This window comes from Sturnus vulgaris, chromosome 24 (genome assembly GCF_052056855.1).
Source record: "Sturnus vulgaris isolate bStuVul1 chromosome 24, bStuVul1.hap1, whole genome shotgun sequence".
Taxonomy (NCBI): Eukaryota; Metazoa; Chordata; class Aves; order Passeriformes; family Sturnidae; genus Sturnus; species Sturnus vulgaris.
In genome coordinates this window covers 4088663-4114798 of record NC_142266.1, presented here as the reverse complement: position 1 = coordinate 4114798, position 26136 = coordinate 4088663, and the positions used below count along the sequence as shown (strand labels likewise).

The 26136-nt window shown below is 48.8% G+C and overlaps 1 protein-coding gene across 1 annotated transcript in view; it reads right to left on the bottom strand.

Moving 5' to 3' along the window:
• Positions 1–7533: 7533 nt before the first annotated feature.
• The window catches only part of GRIK3 (glutamate ionotropic receptor kainate type subunit 3), a 107730-nt gene continuing 89127 nt past the window's right edge, over positions 7534–26136 (bottom strand). Inside the window, exons 11-16 of the mRNA XM_088178528.1 lie at positions 25369–25592; positions 19856–19974; positions 17839–18056; positions 10390–10612; positions 9140–9390; positions 7534–7840 (exon numbers count right to left, since the gene is read on the bottom strand). Of these exons, the coding sequence (XP_088034654.1) occupies positions 7646–7840; positions 9140–9390; positions 10390–10612; positions 17839–18056; positions 19856–19974; positions 25369–25592 (1230 nt within the window). The 3' untranslated portion in view covers positions 7534–7645. The remainder of the gene's footprint in view (positions 7841–9139; positions 9391–10389; positions 10613–17838; positions 18057–19855; positions 19975–25368; positions 25593–26136) is intronic.

Sequence of the window (26136 nt, the reverse complement as noted above, 5' to 3'; positions counted from 1 at the left end):
CTTCTTAAACACTTCAATTATATCTCTCAGAGCTCTTTTAGCAAGGCCACAGAAAGAGAGAGCAGTGTTCCTGAAATACCTGGAATAAAACTCATTCCCTTTCCACAACATCTCCGAGCAAAAACTTTTCCCCTTTGTTCAGACGAAAGCATTTGGATTTTTCCTGGCTCAGGGCTTGCCTGTTTCAGGTCCTGAGAGGGGACAGGTGAGTGCTCCCGGGCAGGTCACCCTTTCTGAGGTGGGGTGGTGTGGGCTGTGTGCCTTGGGGTGCTGGGAGCTGCCTTTCCTTGTGCTGTCCTATGGGAATTGTAAAAATGGTGCCAATCTCCACAGTTCAGAAGCCCTCAGTGACACAGTGTCAGCACCAGCCTCAGCTTCCCTGGGCAAAACTGGCTCCTGAGGTGCTGCAGACACTTTGCTATAAAGGAGCAGCAAATGGTGCATCCAACAAAGCACAGGGAGCAAGATAAACACATTAATGGAAAAAAAGCCATTATGTGAGCACACAGCGTGCATGGAGAACAGGGAGAGAGATTCTGGGCAGCAGGGGAGGATGAAAATAAGACAACTAGTGCTGAAGGGTAAAAGGCCTGAGAGATTGGAATGGTCTGTGCCTGAAATCTTTCTGCAGCATGTTTTTGTGTTTTCTGCAGTGATTTTCCAACCCTCTGCTCTGCTGAGTGCCCCCTTCCCTCCTCTAATGGTGCCCTTTTCCCTTCTGCTGGGGACCGTGCTCTGGTTCCTCCTGCCTCCCTTTCAAGCCCATGAAAAGAAACCTCTTCAGACCCGCTCCTCCCCTCTGCCCGTGCAGTGTCTGGGCTCCGAGGTGTTACCTGTGTCACAGTCACTTTGCTAATTTACGACAACCATTTCAAGGCACATTATATCCAGAGCCCATATGTCACCTCACCGCTGCCAAAAGAGTTCTTGTTTACTAAGCTGATGCTTTCAGCGTGCTCAGAGTGTGCTAAATAGCACCATCGATACTACTTAAAATAAAAGGTGTCAGCACCTTGTCTGCCCCTGCAGATTGCTCAGGCTCTCAGCTCTGAAATGTCCCTGAGCACCACATCTCTGGCTGAGCTGCTCCTGCTCCTCCTGGTGCTGCTCTGCTCCTGACCCATCCCTGCAGCTCTCCTGTGCCCCAGCTCCCCACCAGCGCTTCTTGGGGCTGTGACAGGAAGGTTTGGGGCAGGATGGCACACTTTTAGCGTTTTTAATGTCTGGGGTTCCCAAGGGAAGCCAGGGCCAGCTGCTGGGGTGTGCAGAGCCCACAGAGAGCCTGTCCCTGTCACCCAGTGCAGCTGGGTGACATCCCCAGGATGTTCCAGCACAGTTCTGAGCTCACAGGACCCTTCTGCTGATGGACCAGGCTCCTGCTCTCCTTCCTTTCCTTTCCCCTCTGTGTAGGACAACATTTCATTTCATTTCAACATCTTTAAAGCTTTTTGGTGTTTTCTGTTTTGTTTCTTTCCCTGTTTACCTGAGCACAGCTGTCTAAGCCAGAGGTTCTGTTTTTTCCAGTTAAAAACATAAAATTAGGGCACAACTCCAGTCCCATGGTTGGTCAGATATTTCTGTTTCTGGTGGGAAATATCAGATGCAGAAGTTGCACAGAAATTCTTGAAGGCAAATGTCACCAAATTCTTCCAAATGTCACAATCCAGTTTGGATCCAGGCTGTGTGTCTGGAGGCTCAGGGCAGGTTTCTTTTTGTGCTGCTCACCCCTGGCATCAGCCCTGGTTCTGCAGGGCCCAGCTGACCCTGTTCCCATTCTGTTCCTCCTGGAAGGGGGAATAATGGAGGGGTCTCTGGAGGAGGCTCCACAGCTCCTGGTTGTGCTGTAAGTCACTTCAATTTCTATTCTGTGGATCCAGAGATGGAGGTGACATGAGCTGGGATCAACCTGTCACGCTCAGTAAGCTGGGCTGGGATGAGATAATGCCACTTGTGAGAATCTCAGGAAGATCCTGAAAGGCTCCTGATGCTGGACAGACAAGAGTGTTATTAAATGTAAAGTTATTGTATGCAGGTGCTGCTCCCCATTTCCATGGTTGTTTGGGCCTCTTAATGGTGATGCAAACACGGTTCTTGTGCAGGGACTGTCCTGCCCAACCCACTCTGGCAGGCACTAGAGGAGACAATGGATTTCCTGCTCCCTCTGTTCCACCCCCAAATTTCCATTAAGGAAATGAAGTGTATTTTACCTGTGAAAACATTCAGGTCCAAGCTTGCCTGAGTCCTCCCCGAGTGGCAGAGATGGTTTGGTTTGGGGAGAAGGAAGGAGTTGGTGCTCATGGAGAGCAGGAGTGCACGGAGGGGTCGTGGTGGTCCATGTTGGCTGCCTGTCCCTGTGAGAGGGCACAGGGATGTATCAGAGCACTGACACCCAGGGTCAGCAAAACACCTGCTTGCAGATGTACAATTACTGCTTTGAAATGGGATTTTGCTGGAAGAAATCCAGGTTAAAATTTGTTCTCTGCTGAGCTGAAAACCTAAAATGTCTGAAGGTGCCTGGCTGGGACCAGGAGGTGGGAGGGTGGGCAGACACCTCTCACCATTTCCCAATTTTCTCCATATTTTGCTCAGAGGGATTAATTGGTGCTTAAAGGGAACTGAACTGCTGCTTTATGAGTGAAATCTGTTGTCTCATTCATTATTCATTGGGAGGTGATTGGCAGCTTCGAGGCGGTGGGTCACAGTCAGGAAAGGGTGAGCTGTGACTGACAAGGTTAATTGCTGCCTGGCGTTATTGCTGATAACGATTTCTGTTGACAATTCCTGGTGTTCCTGGCTCAGCCGGGGGTTTGTCACGCAGGGTCAGCCGGTGCTGCCCTGTCCTGTCCCCGCTGTCCCCGGCGGTGGGAGCGGCACGTGGGGAGGGATTTTGTTCCCAGGGAAGGTCTCTCATGCTAAGTGATGCAGAAGCAGCTTTGCAAAGGCATCCGTTGCTTTTTACCTTTTTTCCTTCTTCTTTTTTTTGCTGTGTTCTCTGCATATTGATCAGGGTTCAGAGCATAAAAGTGAGGCTGGGCTCGGTTGTGCTGATCCCCCCTCGGCGCCAGCGTCAAAGCTTTGATTTTCTGGGGGCTCAAGCAAATGGAGATGAGAAAAATTTTTGAGGGTGACCCTTAAAAAGAATTAAAATGGGAAAGAATTGTCTTTATTTCTCAGTGTGCAGGGTGGGCTGTGCCACTGAAGCCCAGAGCCACTCCCAGGGCTGTGCCTCCACTTTTGGGGTTTGTTTGATGGCTGCAGGAAGGGCTCAGCTCCAGCCACGCTCGCTGCTCCCACCCCAGCAACCCGCAGAGCTTTCCCTCCCTGCCTCGATATAATAAAGCAGAGTCATAAAGATTTAGACTAATAAACACTGGCCTTTAGGGTGCTCTCAGCTTTTATCGGGCTAATAAGATTTTTGAGTCACACGGAAGGGAAGAGGCAAGCAGAGCTTTATGAACCTGGCGGCCTCGTCGGGGCTCCGTGCTCCAGCTCCTCTCTGTGATGAAAAACTCAGGGAGCCCCAGGCAAACCACGATGGGAGAGAGCTCCTGGGGATGGCTCTTCATGGAATATCCAGCCTTAATTACCTGCCTGATATCAAGCTGTGGGAGGGCAGGGAGAGCTGCACTGTCTGAGCCTCATTGTAGCTTCCCTCCCTCTGGCCAAAATTGGAGCTTTGCCTTCTTTTCCATGTGTTGTTCTTGAGATCATCACCTGCCCCAAACGAGCAGCACCTGCAGCTTTTCCCAGGTGTTTGGGTTCAGTTTATCATCACTGCTTTTATCATCACCAGCTGTATGGCTGATAAAGTTGGGATGTTGTTAAACAATGTGAGTTTTGGACAGAATCTGAGCAAGGAGGAAGGGAGGTGTTGAGTATAAACAGGCATAAACTTCATATTTTCTAGAAATTATTTATTTAAAATTTAAAACCATATTACTTCATACAGCAAACTGTGCACTTTGATATATCACAGTGTCTTAAAAAGGAAAATAATCAGAATTTTTTATTTTTATTTTTTTTTTTTATTTTTTGGAAATTGTATTTACATCGGCCTAGAATGATCAGCAAGTAACACAGTTACTATGAAACCAAAATTGTTACAAAATGTTTACAAAAAACTATATTCATAGAAATTCTGCATGTCCACAAAGGAAAATCCCCTGAATGTCACGGAGACTATTTTTTCCTTTTTCCCACTCTTTTCTGTTTTGTTTTTTTTTTCTTTTTTTTCCTTTTTTTTTTTTTTTCTTTTTTTTGAGAAACATGTCAAAGTAAGGTACAGAGCAGAGGGCTCGTGATGCCAATGCCTGGGAATGCCCCTGCCCTGCCAGCCCCGAGCACTCTGGGGTCTGTTGTACCCCACAGTCTCTTGGTGCTGGGGTGAACACTGGGTGAAGCCACCGAGATCCACGATGTCCCTTTGCTGTGACCTGCCCCGAGAGCCTCTGTGCCAGCACCCAGTGGAGCAGGGGGTGCCCAGAGCTGGCTCCCTTTGCATATTCCATCTGTCTGTGCTGTGTCCCCTCCACGTCACACCTGGCAAGTGCTGTTGGGTGACTCCAAACACAAATTCCTGCCCAGGGAGCTGCTGGCTGTCCCTGCTCTGTCTCACGGGAGAGTTGGAGTGAAAAAGCAAGTGATAAGTGGATGGTGAGCCAAGGTGACAACAGTTTCGATTTAACAGTTTAATAACCCAAACCTGCTTTTTCTGTATTTCCTCCTCAGTTTTCCAGTCTCTCTGCCCAAGTGAAGAAAGGAACCGAGTTAAGCAGCGCTGGAAGTCAGATGATTTCACACGTGAGTTGTTGCTTGTCCCAACCAGGTCAGGATCTCACAGAAGGCTTTGAGGCTTGGTCTGTGCCTTCCCAATCTCCCAACACGGGGCTGTGAGCCATTGGGCTGGCTGCTCCTCCTCTGGCATGACCACACATGGCTTTGGGCTCCAGGAGCACACAGGGAGGCACGGGAGAGGCTCTGGGATCTCTCCTGGGTGAGCTGGCCCAGGTCCCCAGGAAGGGCTGAGATCATCCACGTCCCCTCAGGTCACAGTGAGCAGGGCCAGGGGGAAGGCTCTGCACCAGGCTGGGTCCCAGCAGCTCCTCTGCCTTGTTTTGGGCACTGCAGAACATTCCCTTATTGGATGCCAAGCGTTCCAATGATCAAAAACTTCCACACAATGCCATCAAGTAGATGCAGGAATCTGGCTGCAGTTCGTGGCTGGTTTGGGGGTGTAGGGACAGAAGGAAAAGATTCATCTGCAGGGTTTGATCTGGCTGGCAGTACACCAGTAGTTCCAGATGCTCACCTGTCACATTTGTGAGTAAAATCAAATCAGGCTGGTGTCAATAAATTAGTTGGGTTTGTGGTGCTGGCAATATTTATTTATTTTTTAAAACTCTGCCAAGAAGCAAAACGAATGCTGATTTCTGTGTTATTTTACTCTCTGGACATTTAAAACCAGTTTCAGGCTTTGTTTTCATCTCTGATGGTTTTTTTTAGAGCTTAGAAATCTGCAAGGGAAACATAAAATCTGCCACTCTGACAAGCCTAAGGATTTGCAAAGGAATACAGAAAGCATGTCATTAGCTTTGGGAAGCTGCCCCACACTTGAGTCTGTCCTCTGCCCAAGGTATTTGAGCAGCAAACTATTAAGAATTTGGTGCCCATTGCATTGGCAGCTTTCATCCCTAATTTTTCACCTTTTTTGTGAAAAAGTGAAAATGAATGATAAATTCTTTGCATATCTTTACTCGAGTCAAAGTACGACAAATCACCTGGTTTCGTTTGGGGTCACTCTCTTGTTTCTTTACATCATGGAAAAAAGCAAAATACAGACAAACTGTGTTCCATGACGGGGTGGGGGAGCAGCTCTTCCCCCTTGAGCTAATCTGCTAATTCTGCTCAGCCCGAGCAAAACCTTCCCAGCTGAGCACAGAGAGGAACAGGTGGGGAAAATCCAAAATCAGCTACAGGCAGGTTTGTTCCTTCGGGTGAGGATAAACTTCCCAGAGTGGCCGTGCAGCTCGGGAGGGTGAATGGGGTCAGTTCAGTTCCTGTGGTGGCCTCAGCACCCTCTGCACCCATGGCACAGAGAGAGGCTCTGGGTGCAGAGCTCCATCCCTGCCCCACACAGGTGGGGTCCTGCAGCAGGTCACTCCCCCTCTTATCCCTGCAGGGGAGGGGTGTTGTTGTTTTCTACACCACCAGTGTTTAAGTCAGAGATTTTTAAGCACCTTTGCAATCACGTGTGTGACATTCTGGGTTACAATGGGCAGAGGAGTTTCCATTTGTTTAATTTTGTGAATGAATCCACAGCGTCCCACTGGCTGCCTGCAGGATGTTACTCAACTGTTACCTTAGGTCAGCAGAGGGGTCTTTGGTAATTCTGCCTAAATTCATCTGCAGGACCAACCTTCTACGTTAAGCAACCTGAAAATAAGAGGACAATCCATGGAAGATTTCCTAAAAACTTTTTAGTGTGTATTTGCTTAAATCCCATGGAGAGGCTGCCTGAGGGGTGGCAGTCCGTGCTCAGAGCAGGAGGGATCCCAGGCTTGGCTCTGCTCCTCCCAGGTCAGCCCTGGCTGAGATTCATCTTTCAGGTCCTTGATGCCATGGAGAGCACTTAGTCCTAAACCAGGCCCACAGTCCCCTCCCAGTGTGGAGTTCAGCACTGCTGAATTTCATGGAAATCAGAACTTTTGGCTCTTGGAAGCAGCTCTGCTCCTGCTGCTACTGGAGCCTGTGGACACGGTTGCTTCCCAAGCTTCTCTGCAGGACAGACTGAGCTTTGCAGGAAGAGCAGAGGCAGAGCTGAGGAGTGGAGATCACGGTGTCACCCTGGCCGTGGGCTGGAGCTCGGTGGGTGCTGTCACTCGGAGGTGCAGAAGCTCCTGTGCTTGCCACGCTGTGCCCTCCCTGGCCTGGAGCTTGGGTCCATCTCAGGCTCACCATCCCAGCTGGCTGTCCTGGATGTGCTGAGGGATGTGTGTCACCTTCTGGCACCAGGCTCCCCCGTGGATGTCCCGCTCCGGATGGCTGCGGCCAGCACAGCCGCGAGGCGAGGGCCACCGCGAGCTGCTCTGGGGACAGGCACAGCCTCAACCATCCCAGTGCCTCTCCCCTTTCCCAAACGTATCCAAAATGTGCTGTGTGTGTCGGTGAGGGGCAGGTGACACACCTGGCTGAGTGTTCCTGTTTATTGCCGTGCTGATGGAGCCGCACTCGGGGCTCCTCCTCACCCGCTCAGGGTTGGCTCCATCCTGCTTCACCTCCGAGTGTTTGCAGTGTGTAAACATCAGACTCCTGGATGGTGGTTGGGCTCCATGAGGCCTGGAGGGTCGAAGCATTATTAAAAAAAAAAAAAAAAAAAAAAAAAGAAAGGAATGAAAAGTAACAAAACAAACGCAAAAAGCCCCAAGACCCACAAGTCCGTGCTTGGAAGTTCTGGCTCCTCTGCGGTGATGGATGCAGCTGCATTGCAAAGGCCTTGTTCTTGAAATGAACAAACCAGGCTTTTTTTTTCTTTTTTTTTTTTTTTTCTTTTTCTTGTTTCTTTTTTAATCTATTCTTCCCTAGTTAAGGGTGCATCCAGCCTTGTCTGCCGCAATTCCTTCCCTCCCACCCCTCCCAGTGCCATTCCCTAGGGGAACACGGGTGCCAATCCAGTGCTGCAGGTCATGTTGTCCTTGCCGGGCAGCCGTCGGTCGTTGAAGGTGTGCATGTTGATCACAGCATCCGTCTTCACCATCACAGGGGGCTGGGGCTTGTGCTTGACCCGGCGCTGGCAGGTGAGGGACAGCCGGATCTCATCAGCCATGGCACTGCAGAAGGAGCGCTGGGGACACAGGGGATGATGCCTTAGGATTCCAGCTTTTATATTTTTCATCTATTTGTAATCCTGCAATTCTTTGGCGTGTAACTGTAAAGCTCCGTAGCCTGTCTGCTGCTGTTCTCCCATTTTTATTCAGACAAAATAATTCCTCTCCAGGCCTGGGACTCAAGGACACCTCACTGTCTCAGGCCCCAAAAAGTATAAACAAAAGTGAGTTGGGTGGGGGGAGAAAACTGGAGAGATATTACTTCATTAACTGAAGCTGTAATTGGGGGATTAACCCCTGATACATAAATGGACCAGACTTATATCTGTCTGAAAAACTCGTGACTATCTTCCAACTTGGGTGTAACCCCTCAGAGGCTTTTGACTGCCCAAGATGTATCTGTTGAAGGCCCTTAACAAATACCTGCTTTTATTCTCTTAATCTTGTCTAGCCTCTGTTTTAGGTAACTCCAAGGCATCAGGGACAAAATGCTCTGTTACTGCTGCAGTGTTCTGGGCTGGAAGGGCTCAGCAGAGGGTGACCATGAGGTCTGGGGCTGTTTCAGGCATTGGCTGTGCTCTGCAGGGCTGTGTGAGCACCTGGCTGACCCCTCTCCCTGGGACATGCTAAATCCTGCACAAAGGCAGAGCTGGAGGCAGTGCTGGTGCTGTGATCCCTGCAGGGGGCTGGGATGGGTCAGACCCTCCTGTAACTGGGCAGCTTTCCTTTCTCTGTCTGCTCCATCACGAGGGCAGCTCGCTTTGATTTCTGGTCATGCACAAAAGTGCATGTTCCACTTACTGCACTGGGACACCCAGGGAAGAGGAAGAACATAAAAGCAGATCTGTTGTTTCCTGAACACTGATCAGCCACTGATGGGCAGCGTTTGTGAGTGTGGCAGAGCTGACAAGGCAGTGTGAGGCTTCCTGGAGAGCCCCTGTTCCTCTTTGAATGAGACTGGGGAGAAGGCATGGATAGCCACACCTGGAACGTGCAAGGTGATTTCAAGTGGATGTAACAGTTGGGAAAGAGCCCTCTTAGGGACCTCTGTCTATATTTAATGTTTTATTTGTCAGTAAACTACCCTAGCAATGTGTCCTGGTGTGGCTGCTGCAGCAGCAGATGACCCTGATCAGAGCAGACGTGCCTTTCCCCCGAGTGGAGCCCGTCAGAGGGACAGACCAGTGAGCCTCTGGGGATGGTGCTTTAGGCTGGATCCCTCTGCCCCCTCCCTGCCCGTCTCTAGGGTCAGTGTGCAAAGCCCTCCCTGGCTGGGCTAAGGGGAGTGCAGGCAGTCAGGGGCAATCTCTCAGTACCTGCTCTCGCTCTGCCGTCTTGCGCAGCTTGTAGATGAACTCCACCATGGCCACGAAGACAGACAGCACCAGGCCTGCTGCCAGCACAATGAAGATCCCTCCGATGTTCTGGATGCCCAGAGCACTGGCCTCCTTGTTCTCATCCTCAGGGCAGCCATTCCCCCGCCACCACTTCTCCTTCATGACGTGGAGCTTGTCCTCCTCCTGCAGCTGCAGGATGGCGATGGTGATCTTGTCCCTGTACGGTGACCCTGGGGATGGGAACATCGTTATACACAGAGGGATAAAAATCCCAGCAAGCAGGGGAGGTGCCTGTATTGAGCAGAGCAGTTCAGATCCTCTCTTCAGCAGGCAGACTGTGTAAAGCTTGGTATTTGGAAATTTGCTGCTGGGAGTGGATTATCTTAATAACCTCTGTTGTGTTTGTGGTAACCAGCCCCACTTGGGTACCTCCAGAACTGCCACTTGTAGCAAATATGTCAAGATGGACACAACTGGCATCAACACCAGTCTTTTATTTAAAAATTTACATGCCTTCTTCCAGGCAACTCTGACTCCTTCCCTCATTAGCTGCTTCACACAGCACTGACTCCTCTCCTCTCCTTTCTGCAAGTTTCCTTCTTCCTTCTGCATGACTGGCTAACCCCAATCTGTCCCTTATGCGACCCCCTAACCCTGTCTGTCCCTCACACAGCATCTTCTGACCTTATCTGTCCCTTGCATGACTGCAGGTCCCTTCCTCCTCACAGCACACCCAGCAGTGCCCATCCCAAACCGCAGGAGACTCCATCCCAAACTGCAGGAGACTCCATCCCAAACTGCAGCAGACTCCATCCCAAACTGCAGCAGGCTCCATCCCAAACTGCAGCAGTCCCCATCCCAAACCACAGCAGACTCCATCCCAAACCACAGCAGGCTCCATCCCAAACCACAGCAGTCCCCATCCCAAAACACAGCAGTCCCCATCCCAAACTGCAGGAGACTCCATCCCAAACTGCAGCAGACTCCATCCCAAACTGCAGCAGTCCCCATCCCAAACTGCAGCAGTCCCCATCCCAAACTGCAGCAGGCTCTGGGTCTCAAGCTCCAACTACAACTTACTCCCATCTAGCTGCCCCCCTCTTTTATAACCCCATCCTCTTTGGGCAGGCAAGGCCGTTTCCCCTGCTCAGCCATCAGTGGAGCCGTAATTCACTGGGAAAGATCCTCCTGCCCTGACCTCACAAACCATTCTTCCCCCAGGCACTTACCCATGGGTGTGCCAATGCCGTAGCCCTTGGTGTCGATGAGCCCCCCGATCTGGGTGAGGTTGCAGTTCCTCTGGGTGATGTACTCGATGGTGGTGGACTCCATCAGCAGCGCGTAATCGGCCGTCAGCGTTCGCTGGATCCCCTCCTCGTTGTTTTTAACCAGAGCCGTGGGTTTGCTGCTCATGAAAGCCCACATTTTTTCAAACGTGGAAATTTTGGATTTCTGGAAGAACGACACCCCCCCACCCCCAGCCCCAAAATAAGAATGAATTCTCCATTTGCTGAAAGCTGGTATCTTTTTAGTTAATAATAATAACAGTAGTTGAGAACAGATCACACAATGGAGCGACCATGAATTTGACTATGTCATAAATGCCTTCCCTGCCCAACATTGTTTGGATTTATGTTGCCTTAAGGAGAGACAAGTGTTGGAGTCAGTAAGTCAAAAGTCTCTCTGATTTCTTCAGAGAGAAATCAGAGTGCAGGGATTAAATTAAAGTCTTTAAATAGAATGAATAAGTGAATAGATGAAGTAAATAAGTAAGTAAATAGAATAAGTTTTAAGTGCTTTTAGTAAGCAAAAAGCCTTTGATGCCTGAGAAGTAGTACATGTCCTAGTGAAAGTTGAAAAACATACTAGTGTTTCCTTAAAGGCTCCAAGAACCTGGCTTCAGACATAATAGAGTTAAGAATATTGCTTACATTTTTCAGTTAGAACAAGATAGGCCATGAATGTAGTCTATACGTAGTCTAGTGTGCTAAAAACCCAGAATTCTAATAGGTTAAGAAGAAGTGGTCAGAGTTTGTGTCTTAGCTAGCTGGAAAGTTTCTATAAAAGAACATGCATCAGGGAGAGCTGGGGCTCTATGCCATGGCTTTATGCCACGTGCATTTTGCCATTGCATTTTGCCACTGCAGTTTTGCCATTGCTTTATGCCATTGCTTTTATGCCATTACTTTACTTTGTTTTTACTTTTGAGACTGATGTGCTTCTGCAATAAATAACTTTATAGCAACTATTAGCTGCCTCGCTTTTTACACAAAAAGAGAATAAGCCCGACAGTGTGGGTGCCCAGGAGGCACCCGGAGGTTCCCCAAAACCTCACAGACAAGGGTTGCAGCAAACATCCCACTGTGCACATGCTTCAGGTCCTGAGGTGGAGCTGAGACCCTGCCCAAAGCCCTGCAGGCCCCCTCATCTCCCAGGCCTTTGGCAGATCTGCTTAAATGTGTTCACTTCCTAAGCAGGATTTGTTTACCCTGTAATGTTTCTGCGTGCAGAGAGAACAAAGGGACTTTTGGAGGATGTGGTTTTCTCTACACGCACTCTTATGATATTTCTGTCTTTCCTCAAGCATGGCAAGGAAACATGTCTCCTCTGAGATATGTGCAATTGCCAAACAGATTTAACGTACCCACGTAAACAGACACACAGAGATATTCAAGAAGATTGTCTTAGGGCTAAAAATAAACATGGATATTCTTTCACTATCAGCAGACATTCTGTTGCAAAGGAAGGAATATGTTTTCTAGCTTGCTATTCATGTGAATGCTTTTTTTTTCTTCTAGAAAATGTGTTGAGTGAGAAGAAATATGGTTATTTTACATCTTGCCATAACATTTGAAAAATACCATTTATCTACGAGCACCTTCTGAGTTGTCTCTGTCAGTCATTACAGAAGTCACAGAATCACAGAATCCCAGAATGGTTTGGGCTAGGAAAGACCTTGAAGTTCATCCTGTTCCTCCCCCTGCCATGGGAAGGGACTTCCACTAGACTGGACTGCTGGTCAGAGCTGGCTTTAGTTCAGGAAGATTTCCCAGACAGGCAGAGCTGTGTCCTCTTGCCCCTGTGCTCCCCAGTGCTCCTGTGGCTCTGAGCTTCTCCCTCAGACCAGCCCTGGAACAGCACTTTGGTATCGAGCCTTGTGCTCCCACTGCTGCCAGCTCCTTTATGCACCATTCTTCTTTTCTGCCCAATTTCTTGTTTTTCCTAGATCTGTTTTTGCCTTCTTATTTCGTAAGAGGCAGCTCAGCCAGCCAAACCTCTTCCTCCACTGTGCTCCTGGGCGAGCCTGGAGCTGGCTGGTGGGTCAGAGGGCAGGAAAGTCCCTGTGCTGTGCCTGGAACAAGGGTGGCCTCTCAGCAGCTGCTGCTGCAGGAGTCGCTGCAGCAGAGCTGTGGCTTCAGCTGCCGTTTATGTCTCCACAGGTCTCTGTCCTTCCAGGAGGAAGCAGGAGATGGAGCCCCAGCCCAGCCCAACTGCTGCTGCCACAGCTCCCCCTCATTTATTCAGCATCACCCAAAATGTGCCAGCACAGGTTCTTCTGGTAAAACCATCATAAATTATGGTGAGGTAGCTGAAAGTCCCTTGTAATGCTTCGTATTCCAAATGCTTTGCCCATCCACCTCCTTTATTCCAGCGTGTTTAGCAAAAGTTAAACAAAAGCTCATCACTCCAAAGCTGGGTAATGCAGTGCTGCTCAAACAAAGGCTATTCCTCTGCCTTTAACCCTTCTCCTCACTGAAATACCCAAGGATTCATTTCTTCTCCATTAAACCTCGTGCTCGTTATAATCCACTTGATGAATGCTCAGCAGTGGATGTGCTGGAGCAAACTTCATTCAAGAGGCAGGATTATCTCCCTCGCTTGAAAATCTGGACTAGTGCCTGTAAGGTAGATTTGTGGCATCTATCAAACCTCAAAGAGCAGCAAGAGATGTAGCCTCCAAAAGGATTATTAAATATCTGTACATTACAATGTGTAATTGAAATGAATCGTGTGCTCAGCTGGCTGATAAGGACTTGTTTAACATTTATATAGTTCACATCAGAGGCCTCTGGGTTCCTTGGCTCTCCTTCTCTCTTCTTCTCTTTATGCATTTAATGCTCTTTGGGTGTTGACACAGAGTTTTTAACATCAGTGTTCTCCCAGTTTAGAGCACAGAGCAAAATAAACTGGCAAAAAATCAATAGGCTGCATTTAGTGAAGCAAATGGGACTTGCATGAGGCACTGGACCTCTTCAGGCAACTGAAATTACAAGAGACAGGGCTCCCTGGAAGAGAAAAACCACATTTCTCTTCTTCTCTTAAATCACTGCTCCTGACCAGCTTGAAAGCACTTAATTGTGATTCCAGGAAGAGCCCAGATTTGTCAGTGCTGGCTGTGCTGCTGTGAGCCCAGCTCTGGCCCTGCCAGGGGTCCAGCACTGCTCCAGCTGGGGCACCCCTGGGCAAGGGCTGGCCAGGAGGATGGAGCTGCTGCTCACTGCTCCTTGTGCCTAATGAGCAGCAGGGACAGAGAGCAGGGACAGAGAGCAGGGACAGAGAGCAGGGACAGAGAACAGGGACAGAGAACAGGGACAGAGAGCAGGGACAGAGAGCAGGGACAGAGAACAGGGCACAGGTCTGAGACCTGGCAGGGAACATGAGCTGGGATCCCTCCAGGAGGACCAGCTCACAGCCCTGCTCAAGGCAGTCTCAGGCTCTAAAACCGAATAAGAACACTACTTTTCCAAGGGGAAATTCCCCAGCTGTAATTGCCAGCACAGCCCTCACAGGCTGATTGTTTGCTAAAATCCTGGAAGCAGCAGTGAGAGGGATGTCAGTCATGGTCCCAAATCGCAGCAGCAGCGAGGGCAGGAGAGTCCCTGCTCCAGCTCACACCCAGTTAAGCACAGAACATGTTTTGTAGTTGAAGGAAAAGTTCATTTCTCCCCTTCCTCCTCTCAGATACTTGGGACACTGCAAAGGCATTGCTTATTGATGGGAATGTGGATGTTGTCAGTAAGAACCAAGCCATAGAAATAAGCAAAACCATCTTAGTAGTAATTTAGTAATAAAGAATGCCTTAAATTGTGTTTATTTTGCTGATTTTTTTTTTGTTCTCTATTTGTGTGTACACTTTGTTTTGCTGGACCCCTGATTTTACCATTGTTTACCTTAAAAAATCCTTGCTGAGGTTAGTTACTGGTCTGATCTGGGATTTGCTGTGCTGTGGCTGAGTGCAAATTTCTTCTCAAGAGATTCATCATCTACTTTTATGGGCTTCTTAGAAGAAGCATATCTCGGTTGGTTGTGGGTAAAGGGACCCTCCTGTGCCCCCACATCCCCCAGAGGGTCCCCATGTCCCCCTCAGTGACAACTTTGCTGCCAAAGGTAGATGAAGAGGAGCTGCTTGGGTGCTCTGAAGCATGAAGATAAATGGTCTGACACTGGCTTCTTCCTGGCAGAGAATTTCCCATGTCAGGAGACATTAGGAATGATGGAGATATTGCTAATTATCAGGGGCTGGTGCAGCAGCCATGGCTCACACAGTGGGGTCGAGTCTCACTCCTGCCCACATCTCTCCCTTCAACTCACGAGAGTGGAGCTTCTCCTTGATTTGTTCAGGATAAACAGCACCAGAATCTGGTCTGCTGTGCTCTGCATCTTAATCACCCTGTGTTAGTGCTAAATGAGATGTGTGTGTGAAAGCTGAGCGCCAGCCCCTCCAAACGCAGCGACACCGAGAACGCCTCCGAGTTCATTCTTCAGAGTCACAGCTCAGAAGCCACCTTTAATAAGCAGTTCTGCAGGGCCAGCCACCCAAATCAATTAATGGAATCGTTTAGAGGAGCCCCTACCAGGCATCTTGCCAAGACATATACGCTTTTTTATCAGCCAAATTGGCAAGAAAGGAACTTTCAGGCTTAAGATTTTCAATTCCAGCCTCTATGAAAAAAATAAATTGATTTCCACCAACTGAAGATACTTAGTCTTGAGGATTTAACATTTCTGTGTGAGTGAGTGTCTGTGTACACACATACACACACTCACACCCAGACTCCAAACTGCACGTGAGACCTGGCCTTGCATTCAGAGAGGCAGCATCCTCTGCAGGATGGGAAGGATTTATGAGTTATAATGAACTCTACATGCTGTTCCTAAATTAATTGATCTGTGTTTCAATCTGCATTGCCAGGGAGTAAACAACTTCTCAAAAGTTCTTTTCATGAAGTCAAAATCTGCCAATATTTTGATTGGTAAAACTCTCTCTTCTTCTCATTTGCTGTAGCTGGTTTGCTCTGCTGCATGGGGCCAAAATTTGTGGGAGCAGCATCCATCGCTGTGGGGCTGTCCCAGAGGGGTCTTGGTTCCATTGTGACCTTTTGCAGTGTCCCAGGTGAGCTCTGCACTGAACACAGAACTGCTCAGTGCTTCGGGAACAATCCCATGGAACTGCGTGCAAGGCGTCTGCCTTCCTCTTCCTCTTCCTCTTCCTCCCATTGTCCATTGCTCCCCAAGATCAGCCCCAGGGTGCTGCTCTCCTCCTGCATTCCTGGGGGGATCCAGCATGGACCAGGATGGGCACTGGCAGAGGGGCTGCAGGGTGTGTTCAGGGTTGTTTGGTGTGTGCAGCTTGCAGCTGATTTAACAGGGAGGAAGGAAGGAGTGAGACTCTGCTATGAACAGCCAAACAAAGAGCCAGGCAGCAATTTGGGCCAAGTGTAGCAGGTAATGCAGGGAGCAGGTGAGATCCTGACTGTGTGCTGCCATCAGCCTTTTGTGCCAGCAGTGACAGTGTGTTCAGATCTGCAGGAATGTTTCCAGAGCCAGGCTGGCGTGGGCTGTCTCTGCTGGTGCCCCCCAGAACAGAGCAGAGGAAGGGGAGGGGAGCCATGTGCTGCTCTTCCAGTGCCACCCATCTGAGGGACATCCAGCTGACACCTGGAGCTCTGTGCTGTTCTAGGTGGCATTGACAGAGCAGCTGAACCAAAAACCACCACAGGTATTGCCCTGCAAGGACCTTGCTGGGAGCTGGCAGCCTCTCCCACGTCCCTCTGTACACGAAGGACAAGTGAGCAGAGCATCCCACGTGGGCACTCCCACTGCTCCAGTAATGGAAATGCTTGTCAGAAGGGACATTCCTGAGAATTCATCTCCATACAACAGTGATAATAAAAAGGAAAAGGAAAATACGCTGCATCAATAAACCATGCCAGGGCCGTTAGAAGCCTGAAGTACGATTCTGATGGATAATGATATGAAGCAATAAATATACTGTGTCCTGATGATTGTTAAAAGAGACAGTTTCCTTTTATTCCCATATAAAACTTGTATTGGGAAGAGCAGTTAAAGCACACAGTTACAGCCTGCCTTTCCCTGCTGGCTGTTCCAGGTTTATATGGCTTTGGAAGTCACCACCATGCTTTAATGCATCTGCCTGTGCCATGGACCAGCTCCATGGCAGGAGGCAAACTGGGCATTCCCAGAATCATTAAAGACCAAACCAAGCCCTCTGTGGTTCTTTATCAACCTCTGCTGCTGCCTGTCAGAGTCAGGACACAGATTCAGGGAGGACAGTGGCTCCTCAGCCAGATCAGAGCCAAGAGAAGTTCCACAGGAACGATGCTCTCTCTATTATTAAAATCCTTTAATGAGTCTTGCCAATTAAACCACTGAGGCCTTGTCAAGCTGCCACCACCCTGTGCCTGCTCCAATCTTGCAGCACCAGGCACAAGCTGATGGCCAAGCCTGAACTGTGTCAGTCACATGCATTTCCTTCTGCATTCGGGTGCTGGAGGGGGAAGGAGCCAGAGGTGGGGGGGAGCCAGCTCCCATTCCTGAGCCAAAGCCTGGGATCTTCTTTTGGGCCCCTTTCCTTGCCAGGAGGATAATTCCTTAATCACCCCTCATTTCTATCCCTTTATTCTCTCTCTTTTTAAACTGGGTTTTTACAGGCCAGCAGTGGTTTTAAAGGTCATTTTACATCTCTCAGTTTCTTTCTATTTTTGAAGCCACGGTGGAATCTGACTGACTTCTGAATTTAATTATACTTTAAATAGAAGAAATTAATGCAATTGGATTGTGATGCACTGGTAGTGTTACCTTGCCCTGGATCTCAGAGGTTAATAAAACTGGATTACATTGATATGAATACCTGAAGGACAAGAAAGGTATTTCAGCTGTAAAAAATACTGGTCAGGGAGGGCACTTTGCAACATCTGTCCAGCTGTGGGTTTCATTTGGGCTCTCCTCTGTCCCTGAAGGCTGGCTGGATCAGCCTGGGGGCTCCATGGGGCTGTGCTGGCAGAGGCAAGGAAGAAGCAGGATGGGTCAGGTGTGGGAATTTGGAAGGTGCTTTAGGGAATGTAAGATTTTTCTGCAGGGCTTTAATACAAGCTGCACTTTGGCACATGCTACGTTTTCGGGTGTCTGAGCCAAGATTAGGTAGAGCCTGCAAAACTGTAAAATCAGTTAAATTTTGAAACTGTGACTTCAGTTAACAACAGGGAGGGGGATTTAGCCTTGGTGGGACTCAGGTGAGCAACAATCTCAGTCTGGGCAAGATGTGAGACTGAAAGGAGCAGCAGGGGTGGCTTGGGAGTCCTTCTGCCTTTGGAGCTTTGTCCTGGCTCCCACTGGCATCTCTGCCTGGAAGGTAGAAAGCCTCTGCCTGGTCTCACCTTGAAGAAGGTCATGGTAGCTCCATCCTTCACTGCTCCATACTCTATTTTTGTCTGCTTTGCCAAGTCATCTGCAGAGTCGATGGGGGATTCCATCCTCTCCACTGTCAGGAAGGCTGCAAGGTTGGCTGTGTAGGACGAGATGATAATGAGGGTGAAGAACCACCATATGCCACCAATGATCCGTGTAGACAGGGCTTTGGGCATCAGCTCCGAGCCTGGGGTGGGAGAGGGGAAGGAAGGGAGAGAAAAGAGAGGGAAAGAACCCATTTTATGTATCCATATGTACATTTTATATACATATATATATGTATGATCAGTTTTCACTGTCAAAACTGTTACAGCTATGCAATTAGAGCCAACTGGTTTTGAGGCAAATTATCCAGACATCTTGCATGCGAGGACATCAGTGGGGTTTTTGTAGCATTTGCAGAAAAACCCTCTTCCTTGATTACTGACCTCTGGTACAGTGCCCAATTTACAGGAAACATCCAAACTGAAGTAATTAACTGGGCTGCTTTTATGAGATTTAAATAGCAAGTTATTTATGAACTTTTATGAGTGTTTTGTTCTGCCATTTAAAAAGGGCTTTGCTTTTATACAGATTATTTTCAAAAGACTCACTCTGGGGAGCGTGTTCAAATACACAAGGTTTAAAAAAAATCAAACACCGAGAGAAAGGAACTATCAGGGTCCAGGGCTTTGAATGCCAGTCAGAAGTGGGGAAGCAGGAGATGTTACAGCATAAAAGGTGTAGTGGGTCTGAAATGACTTTTATTGAGCAGACATGAAGGGCTAAATGGGTTGTGCTATTTTTGTAATCACCCAAAACACCTTTTAAAGCCAGGCAAGAGCTTTGGGTCTGAAACAGCTGTGCTCAGAGGATTTATCAGCCTGGAATGTGCAACAAAGATTGGGCTTTGCAAAGCAATTTTAGGCAGCGTGGCATCAAAGCAGAGCATGGGGTGTAGTTTTCCTCCCTTCGGAGTGCAGCAAGGAGACACCAGGAGAGGAGGAGTCCTGGATATCGAGGGTGCTTTGGTTCTCCTCAAGATCCTGCTTCTTCCCTCTTCCATCTCCGGCCCTTTGATGCATTGGATGCTGTGACATCAGTCTGGCTTTGAAATATTTTTCTTCTCAGATGCAGAATTGAGTTAAAAAGAATATAGCTCTTTTCATTTATCAGCATCTGATAAGAGGGATGATTCATCCTGCTAAACCCTCTTGCTGGGAGCTGTCACTGTCCATGAGGGCAGCTGAGATCCTGGAGGAATCTCTATTACAGGCAGCAGTGGAGCTCGGAGCAGGAGCTCTGTGCCTGCCACGGGGCCCAGGCTGTGCTTCCTTTGCTGTCTGGGTATAACCACTGATACACGGTAAATTAAAGTGTGACAAATGTTTGACATTTTCCACTTATTTCTATTCCTGGATTTTCTGCAATTAGATCACAGCTGAATTTCGTTCCTTACTCAGAGCTGCTCCCAAGCTCCCCCCCTGCTGCCTTCTGAACAGATTTATTCTATTCATTCCATCTCTCTATTCCATTCACACACAGGAATGTAATCCCATCCATATCCCATTGCTGAGGTCCCTGTGACCGTGGTGGCTCACACTGACAGCTCTGCTGAGGGGCTGGGCAGAGGCTCCCAGGGCAGCTCCTCAGCTTTGCACTGGGCTGGGGCAGTTCAGAGCATCTCACACTGCTCAGAACGACCAGGGGAGGGGAAAAATGGGGATGGAGCAGAGGGCAAGACACCCTGTGTGCTGGAAAAGTTGATTTAGAGCAGAGAGAGAGCCAGGTCACAGATCCTGAAACGGAGCAAGTGGTTTGAGTTAACAGAAAGAGGAATTCGCAGGGTCTGTGGGGTGTGGGTGGATGAAGCAGCTGAGGGAGATGAAGGCACTGCTCCTCCTTGGAGCACCCTGAGTGGTGCTCACAGCCACAGGGGTCAGGAGGTTGCAACCAACACAAATCCCAAACTTAAAAAGCCCTAAAAGCAGATGAGAACCACCCTACCTTGCTGCATCAGCGCTCCCATCCCGAACCAGAAGCTGTTCAGGAGGGTGAAATTGTTCTCCACGATGTCAGAGCCCGGGTTGCAGGGGTGGGCATCGTACCACTCGTATGGGCTGAACCTGCAGGGAAACAGGAGCTTGTTAGGACGCCTTGGGGGCTACCTGGACCAGAGGCTGGACAAGATTAAGGGAATAAAATGGGTATTTGTTAAAGGCCTTCGACAGATACACCTTGGGCAGTCAAAAGTCAGAGGCTACACTCAAGATGCATGATAGTCACAGGTTTTTCAGACAGATAAAAGTTTGCATATCAGGGGTTAATTATCCAAGGTTATTAATCCTGTAATCCTCCAATTACAGTTTCAGTTTCAATGAAGTCAGATACCCCCAGTTTGCTCCCCCCAGCTCACTTTTGTTTATACTTTTCAGGACTTGAGGCTGTAGGGTGTCCTTGGATCTCTTGGAGGATTGTTTTGTCTGACCAAAATGTGAAGACAGTTAACTACACTTTATATGGAGTTTAGAGTCATGCACTGATGCAGTACAGGATTTGAAAAATACAAAAGCTAAAATCTCAAGGCATCAGTTAATTGGGATGTGGCAGGACATGACCCTAAAGGAACTGGAAAAAAGGAGTCTCAGTGCCTCTGGTGCTGCTGTGCAGGGGTCTCAGATCCTCTGGAGCACAGCTTTATAGAGAAAAAGGCAAATTCAGCCCAAGTCACCCACACAACTCTGTGTCCTGCATTCTGGAAAGCAGAGACCTGGGAAGCCAAGTCCTCCTAAGGTGTCTCAGGTGGCTTCTCCAGAGCCTTTGGATCATCTCTTCAATACTGTGACCTACAACAGCACCTGGAGAGTGGGGTGGGATGGGATGGGATGGGATGGGATGGGATGGGATGGAATGGAGTCCAGATATATATATATATATAACCTTTTGTATGTAACAGTTCAAAAACATGGGGGAAAATGGCATTTTTGATTGACTGACGGGAGAAGCCTCAGTGATTCTGCAGCAAGAGCACGGACAAACTGGTATTTCAGGAGATTCTCCCACCAATGCACATGGGAATCAGGGTGGGATTTAGGTCACTGAGAAGTAGAATCTTCCACCATCATAACAAACAGGAATTTGGCCCAGTTGGGGCACTGGCAGATCACTGGGATGTGGTGACAGTTTGCTGTGGATTGCTGTGTGGTGGGCAGTGGGAGAAACTTATTCCCTGTGGGGATATCCATGGATAGCCCTGCAGTTCCTGAGCAAGACTGAGGGAATTTCCCAGGAATATCTGCAAATTCTGCCCAAGACTGGCAGGCAAGCACTGCTGGGAATGAGCTCGTTTAGGCAGGATCTGGGGAGGGTGCTCAACAGGAGAGATGTTAATATTTTTAGAGCTGTTTATTTACATTTTCTGAGAGTCCCAAATTTTGCAGAGATTAAATTAAAAACATGATTGGTATAATTGCTTTTGAACCAGGCATTAATTATCATCTGTGCTTCCTTCTGGAATCCCTGGAGATTCACAACAGCCCCTTCTCAAAGCCCAGCCCACAGCCTGTACCAGGAGATGTTTCCCTCTGAAATTCTCCACCAGATGTGCCACCACCCAAGGAGATGGTTCATGGCTCAATTCCCCTTGCTCAGACAGCTGGATGTGTTTGGAGAAGGGCTCCAGCTCTCTGCCAGGAACCTCCTGGCACTGAAACCTGCCCTGGGCACATGTCAGAGCTCTGACTGGAGCAGCTCCAAGCCTGGGAGGGGTCCATGGGGAAAACCAGGATGGACAAGGCACAGCCCACGGCTCTGGAGGCTTTAGAAAAGATTACCCTGGGCACAGCTGTCCCACTTTTTGCTTCTGTTTTCCACCTTCAAAGGACAGTCCAAGGAGCTCTCCTTTCCTCCCTGGTTTATCTCACCTTCCTGCAGCTGGGACCATTCCCTGGGCTGGGTTTGGGGTGTGGAACCACAGGTCTTGCTCAGGCTGCACCCTGACATTGCTGCTTGTCCATCCAGGTAATGGTTGGGCTGTTCTTGCTGCTCACCCTCCTCTGCTCACTAAATCAGAGGAAATCAGCAAGGAAACAAGAACCAGGCTGAACTCAGACCTGGCTTTACTTGCTGCTTGTTCCTTGGAACTTGCTATAGATTCATACCAGAGGTGGATAAAGGATGGTGTCTTGGTCCTTTCTGTCAGATAAAGCCAGGGTTCAGGAATTAGATTAAAACTTTCTTGGGCTGCCAATGAAAGACTATGGAAAAAGAAAGGAATGGGTAAGATCAATGAGCCTGGCAAGATGACATGCTGGAGAACTTCAAGGTCTGAGCAAAAACCGAGTGGTGCAGCTCAAATGACAGAGAAATATTCAGAAATCTGCAAAGCAGCAACAGCCTCCAGTGCTTGAGCAGAGAAACCATTAGTGGAAGCAAGAGGAAATGAAGGAAGGAGGGAGAGAGGAGCTCATTGACCCCGTACAGGCAGAGCTCAGATCAGTGGGGGAGCTCAGGATTCTGTGTGGCTGGCTTCCCTCATCCTCACATGCACACTGGGCTCTGAGAAATATTTCATCAAAAACTAGGATAATTCTCCTGTTTCTTCTGGCTTTTTTTTTTTTTTTTTTTTTTTTGGCAGGGAAATTGAAGCATTTCGAAGAAGTTTAAAAGATCTAACACGAAATACTTATGAGTCTCCAGAGAAATTTTCAATGGACGACCCAGTCCTCACTGCAATTAGGATGAAGATGAAACCCACCCACCGTGCCAGGCAGCCAAAGGGTTTGGTGTCATTTGGAGGCAGCTCAGGCCAGGCTGCACCACCTCATCCACAGAGCTGTGGGGACAGCCAGTGCTGAGGCTCCCTGGGGGCTGGGAGCAAGGGTTCCATCGACAGCAAAGGAAGACTGATTAAAATGACAGATGGACCAAATCCATCCTTTGCCTGCCTCTAAATAGTTCCTGAGTCTGTTTTAAGTGGCATTGACCTATGGTTATGGCATGAGCAGAGGGCTCTGGTGCCTAGTTCAGAAGACTCATGTTTCTGAATTAAGGCTTTTCTATTATGATTGTGGTTTTCTTCTGAGAATTGGATTTCAGAGGCCTTACTGGGGTCAAAAGCAGATATTGTTTCCATTACTTCTGAATGCAATAAATATTTTCCCTGTGAAATCTCTTGCTTTCCATCTCTATTTGTTAAAAGACCAGTCCTGCAGAATTTTAATTACTCTGAATACTTGGTATTCTTTGAAAGAATAGGATGACAGAAGAAATGTCAGGAGCAAAACATGAAAAAGAAACTGTAATTGCAGTATTTTATGTGCTGGATTTAGTAAAAAAAAAAATAGCCTGATTGGGAAAAATTGTTCTATTATGTCATAACTGATGTGATGTAGGGAGATGCTGAGGCTCATTTCAAAATAAAACCTGAGACAAAGCCACAGTTCTTCAGATTTTCATCCCTCACCATGAGCCAAAAGCCAAGGCTGTGCTCAGACAGACATCCCTGTTTGTGCAAGGTGGTGACTGAGGGATTTCACATCAGGGCCTGTCCCAGCATTTCCTGCAGCCTTTCTGCAGTGTTTCATCTGCAGATACAATCTGCACATTTCACGTGCTTTGAAAGTGGGATCTGGACGATTTGGGCTGGATCTGGCCATTATGAGCTGGGAAAAATAAGCTCATAAATGTAAAACTGTGTTTGAATTGTCACTGCAGGGCACAGGAGCAGCCTGGTGCCTGGTGCCATCGAAGCCAGCAGTGCTGTGGGAGCAGAGCCCACTCAGCTGAGCCCTGCCTGGATGGCAGGGACAGACAGCCAAGGGCTTCCTATCAGCCATCACTGGAGGATTTTCCTTCTCATTATAACCCTGGGTCCATTTTCCCACAGGAGAGTCCTGTGCTGCTGAGAGCACCTGATCATCTCTGGCACCCTTGGGTGAGGAGCATGGCACACACAAGGGAGGAGGGCAATTGCAGCTGCAATCTGGATCAGGGGGTGCAGCCTGGATCAGGGGGTGCAGCCTGGATTAGGGGGTACAATCTGGATCAGGGGGTGCAGTCCAGATCAGGGGGTGCAGTCTGGATCATGGGGTACAGTTTGGATCAGGGGGTGCAGTCTGGATTAGGGGGTGCAGTTTGGATCAGGGGGTGCATTCTGGATCAGGGGGTGCAGTCCGGATCAGGGGGTGCAGCCTGGATTAGGGGGTACAATCTGGATCAGGGGGTGGAATCTGGATTAGGGGGTGCAGTCTGGATCATGGGGTACAGTTTGGATCAGGGGGTGCATTCTGGATCAGGGAGGGCCCTCCCTGTCCTCTGAGAGGAAAACACAATGTCCAGCTCTGACCCTGAGCAGAGGAGGGACCAGAGGATGTATTTGCCTTACCATGCACGTTTAACATGCTTTGAAAGTGAGGTCTGGACAATTTAGGCTGGATCTGGCCATTATGAGCTGAAAAAAGCAAGCTCCTAATGTGAGCTCTGCAGGTGCTCACAGCACTCACGCCCAGCTCACTCTGCTGCTCTGTGTAATTAGGATATGACAGAGTGAACGCAGGAAATCTGCTCTGAATGCCCCCACTGGGCCCGAGGGATGCTGGAAATTGTAGATTTGTTGTACCATCAGGGTTAATGGAATGTGCTTGCTCCAGTTCTGTGTCTGATCTTTTCTTTGGCTCTCTGATGTCAGTGGATGAGGGGGGGAAGGTTTCTGATGGATGCTCCCAGCAAGGTGCAGCACAGCAGACCTTGGGGAAGAGGGTCTACATGGACCCCCAGACCCAGGCAGCAGGGAGGGCTCTGGAATCCCCACTGGTATAAATTCAACTGGAAATAATGAGAAATGAACATCAGACTGCAGAGTGGGCTGAGGAATCTTTCCTGGACATGGTGCTTATGCAAAATATTCCATGGAGGGCTGTCATGGAGGGCAGCTGCCTGCAGGAGGGGGCAAGTGCTTTGTTTTGATTTGAAAAGGTGGGATCATGGATTGAGAGCAAGCCTGGACTGTGTCTCATCAAAGACCCTGTGGAATTAACAACACATGCAAATGTATGCAAATTCTGCCTTTAAACATAGAGGATTTAAACATGATAATTAGATGCATATTAATTTTGTAAACAGACACAATGTCTGATCCCTAGCAATGGCTTCTCCGTTCTTTTGATATAGGGAAGGGTTTGAGCTTTACTGGTGGAGGGATCAGAGACAGAAATGGAAAACGGTGTGGGAGATGGGAGCTCAGGACCCAGGAGAGGCTGGGAAGGTGTGAGCAGTGAGCAAACAGGAGCATGAATGGACAGTGATACAGAGCAGAACTACTCTTCATGCACCAGGAGGTGCTGACAAGATGGAAAAGCTGAAAAATTGCTGAAACCGTGAAAGAAAGCCCATTTTAAAATTCTTTCATACTGTGAGTGTGTGAAAGTAAGCAGCCAGCCCACGGTGATGGATCAGGGGGGAATCTCAGGGGATCAAACAAGGGTTTGATGCTGCAGCTCCCAGCAGGGACCAGCCCTTACCTGGCTATGACAAAGAGCACACAGCTGACCCCCAGGTAGGCGAGCAGGATGTACATCCAGATGTCAGGAGAGAGAGGGTTGAGGAAGGAGAACACGCTGGGGTTGGTCCCGTTGGGCTTCCTGTACAAGATGCTGACCCCCAGGGTCATGAAGGGCTTGGAGAAGTCGATGGCTTTCTCCCGGACATGAGTGATGGTCAGAGGAGCCACGGCCAGGTCAGCTTTCTGCAAACAGCACAGAGGGAGGGGACACAGGCAGGGAGAGAGCAGGAGTTACAAACCAAGGTGTTTCCATCCCCTTGCAGACACCACAGCTCTCATAAGACAGAAACAGGCCAAAACCCCCTGTTGCATCCTGTTGCACATGTGGTGCACATTTGCTGTGAAATACAGATGTTGGGGGTGTGATGTTCACTGTAAAATACAGCACAACCAAATGGAGACGTTACAGCCCCTGCAGCTCCTGCCCCAATGCCATGAGCTCTTCTGAAATGGTCAGAAAAAACAGATTTTACAGAGTTCTAAAGTGTCAGTGGCCCTTGCCATGCTTGCTCCTGGCCACAAGACTCTACAGCAACGACCAGGCTGTGTGCAGACCCTGCTGTTGTTGTTGTTGTTCATTTATTGCTGTCCTGCCTTTCACGCTGATGCAAGAGGAGAGGAGGGTGTGGAGGAAGGCTCCTCTGGATGGGGCTGCAGGGAGCCATACAGGGGCAGTGTGAGGTAAAAAGCTCAATTCCTTTTCCCTCGGTGGTTTCATGGTACCACT